This window comes from Poecilia latipinna, unplaced genomic scaffold (assembly GCF_001443285.1).
Source record: "Poecilia latipinna isolate Pla-1442-1.1 unplaced genomic scaffold, P_latipinna-1.0 Scaffold7324, whole genome shotgun sequence".
NCBI lineage: Eukaryota > Metazoa > Chordata > Actinopteri > Cyprinodontiformes > Poeciliidae > Poecilia > Poecilia latipinna.
The window spans coordinates 1-2010 of NW_015119940.1; the positions used below are offsets into that span (position 1 = coordinate 1).

A 2010-nucleotide genomic window follows, 5' to 3' on the forward strand; every position below is an offset into this window, starting at 1 on the left:
TTAGAGTTAGTCTCTGTTGTTATATTTGAATTAAAAGGTATATTTGAAGGATATTTGTTGCACTCTGATGACCTTAGACCTATTTTTCTTTTATTTCCAATTCTATCCGGTCACATTGAGAATATTCAGAATGTTCTTGTTATAAATGCTTGGGTTTTAGTATTATTATTATTATTATTATTATTATTATCATTATTACTATAGTTATTAGAAACTGAATCTGACATCAAGTTGACTACCTACAATATGTGAAAATAAACTGCAACAACCCTTCTTTCAAATGGTTCAGAAAGTGCAATTAGGAATTTTAAATAGATAATAAAGAATGAGGTCAATCTGGGCACAAAGCATAGAGTTAGACTGAATAGATTTGCCATTATGGATCGGGCACATTGTTACCGATACACAATCTAGATTTTCTTTGATATCAGGACCAATACAGATATTAATATCGGATGGATGCATCTCTAACCAGAGCATTGCTGGTTTTTCCTAAAAAAATGTGACGCCAGTTTCCTGCTCAGAATGGCAGCAGTGGTCCTGATGAGGACTTTCAAAATCCAAGTCTTGAAAATGTAAAGTATCAGATTATTCTTGTCCTTCATTTGACAAGATTCTTAAATGGAAACTACTCCTTTCTACCACATTCTCCTCTGCCCTTCAGTTACTTTGTCTTTTTGTTGCTGCAGACCTCCCACGGCAATGGCCCTACATGGAGGAGGACGCTCCCACTGACCAGCTGCTCTGTGACCAGGACAGCATCTGCCCTGGAGTCAAGGACGAACCAGAACCTCCACAAATCAATTTTCTTCGAACCAGCGTAGGTGACCGGATCCAGCCTCTCTCCCTGTTTGTACCTAAGGAGGAATCTTACGAAGGAAGCGAAGGTGCACATGCGGATGATATAAACACAGACCTCCCTCTGGTGTCAGGCTCTACGGTTGATGCGGGCACACAGTATTTTGGGTGTGGCTTTTGTGAGAAAACCTTTCAGTTTAGATCCAGACTGATTCGACACGTGAGCACCCACATGCGCAAAAACAAGTTGAGGTGCGGCGTTGGTAAGAAGTCGTTCAGCCAGAACTGCCAGCTGATCCACCACAAGAAAACCAACGGCTCTGGTGGAAAACCGCTCGGCCCACACGCCAGCTTCTCGACTGGCGCTGAGGTTGAGCGACTCCTCTGCAACACGTGTGGGAAACGCTTCAGCAGCCCCTACATCCTGAAGCGACACGCGAGAGTCCACACGGGCGAGAAGCCGTTTGCCTGCGGCGCGTGCGGGAAGTCCTTCAGTCGAAGGGACTACCTGCTGGGCCACATGAAATCCCACTTGGCCGAACCGCGAGTCCCGTCGCAGCCCGCCATCAAGCAGAGGGCCATCCGGGCGGCCAAGAAGCTCTATTCCTGCCAAGCATGCGGGAAATGCTTCACACAATACCGTTGCTTCTTGCACCACGCCAAGAGTCACAATCCGCTCGTCTGCAAGACCTGCGGGAAACAATTCAGTCAGTTATCGAGACTGAAGCGACACGAGTCGATCCACTCGGGCATAAAGGGGTTTCCCTGCGGCGTCTGCGGGAAATCCCTGAGTAGAAGGGACCACTTGGTGCGTCACATGAAAGTCCACGCCAAGAGCAACCCTTTTTGTTTGACGTAGCCAAAGCATAGATAGAAATGCAGCAGCTAAGGGCTGCAAAAGTTTTTAGTTTGATAGTGGTAATTTGACCGTCCACATGAGAGATGCTTTCTTCTCACAGAGATTGAGAAGAGTAAATCAAGTGTAGTTCAGCATGATGAAGACTACAACTGGTTAGTTTGGTTGTTGAAACATCAAATATACCTTAACATGCGCAGTGGAAACTAGGAGTGCACTGATTGTAGTTTTCTGAACTAACCAGTTACTGTCCGTCATTTAAAAAGCCTGACCTGCCCATTTCAATTTTGGCCAATATCAATTTCTTTTTGTCTGAAAATGTTAAATCGGTTCACCTCTAGCGGAAATGAGTTTAT

At 44.9% G+C, this 2010-nt stretch overlaps 1 protein-coding gene across 1 annotated transcript; it reads left to right on the forward strand.

Annotated features, from left to right (window-relative positions):
• The first annotated feature begins 6 nt into the window (after window positions 1-6).
• Window positions 7-2004, forward strand: LOC106944194 (oocyte zinc finger protein XlCOF6.1-like). Its single transcript, XM_015027414.1, has one exon. It carries the CDS (start codon window positions 713-715, stop codon window positions 1655-1657), a length of 945 nt encoding a protein of 314 aa, XP_014882900.1. The 5' UTR covers window positions 7-712; the 3' UTR covers window positions 1658-2004.
• Window positions 2005-2010: the final 6 nt, after the last annotated feature.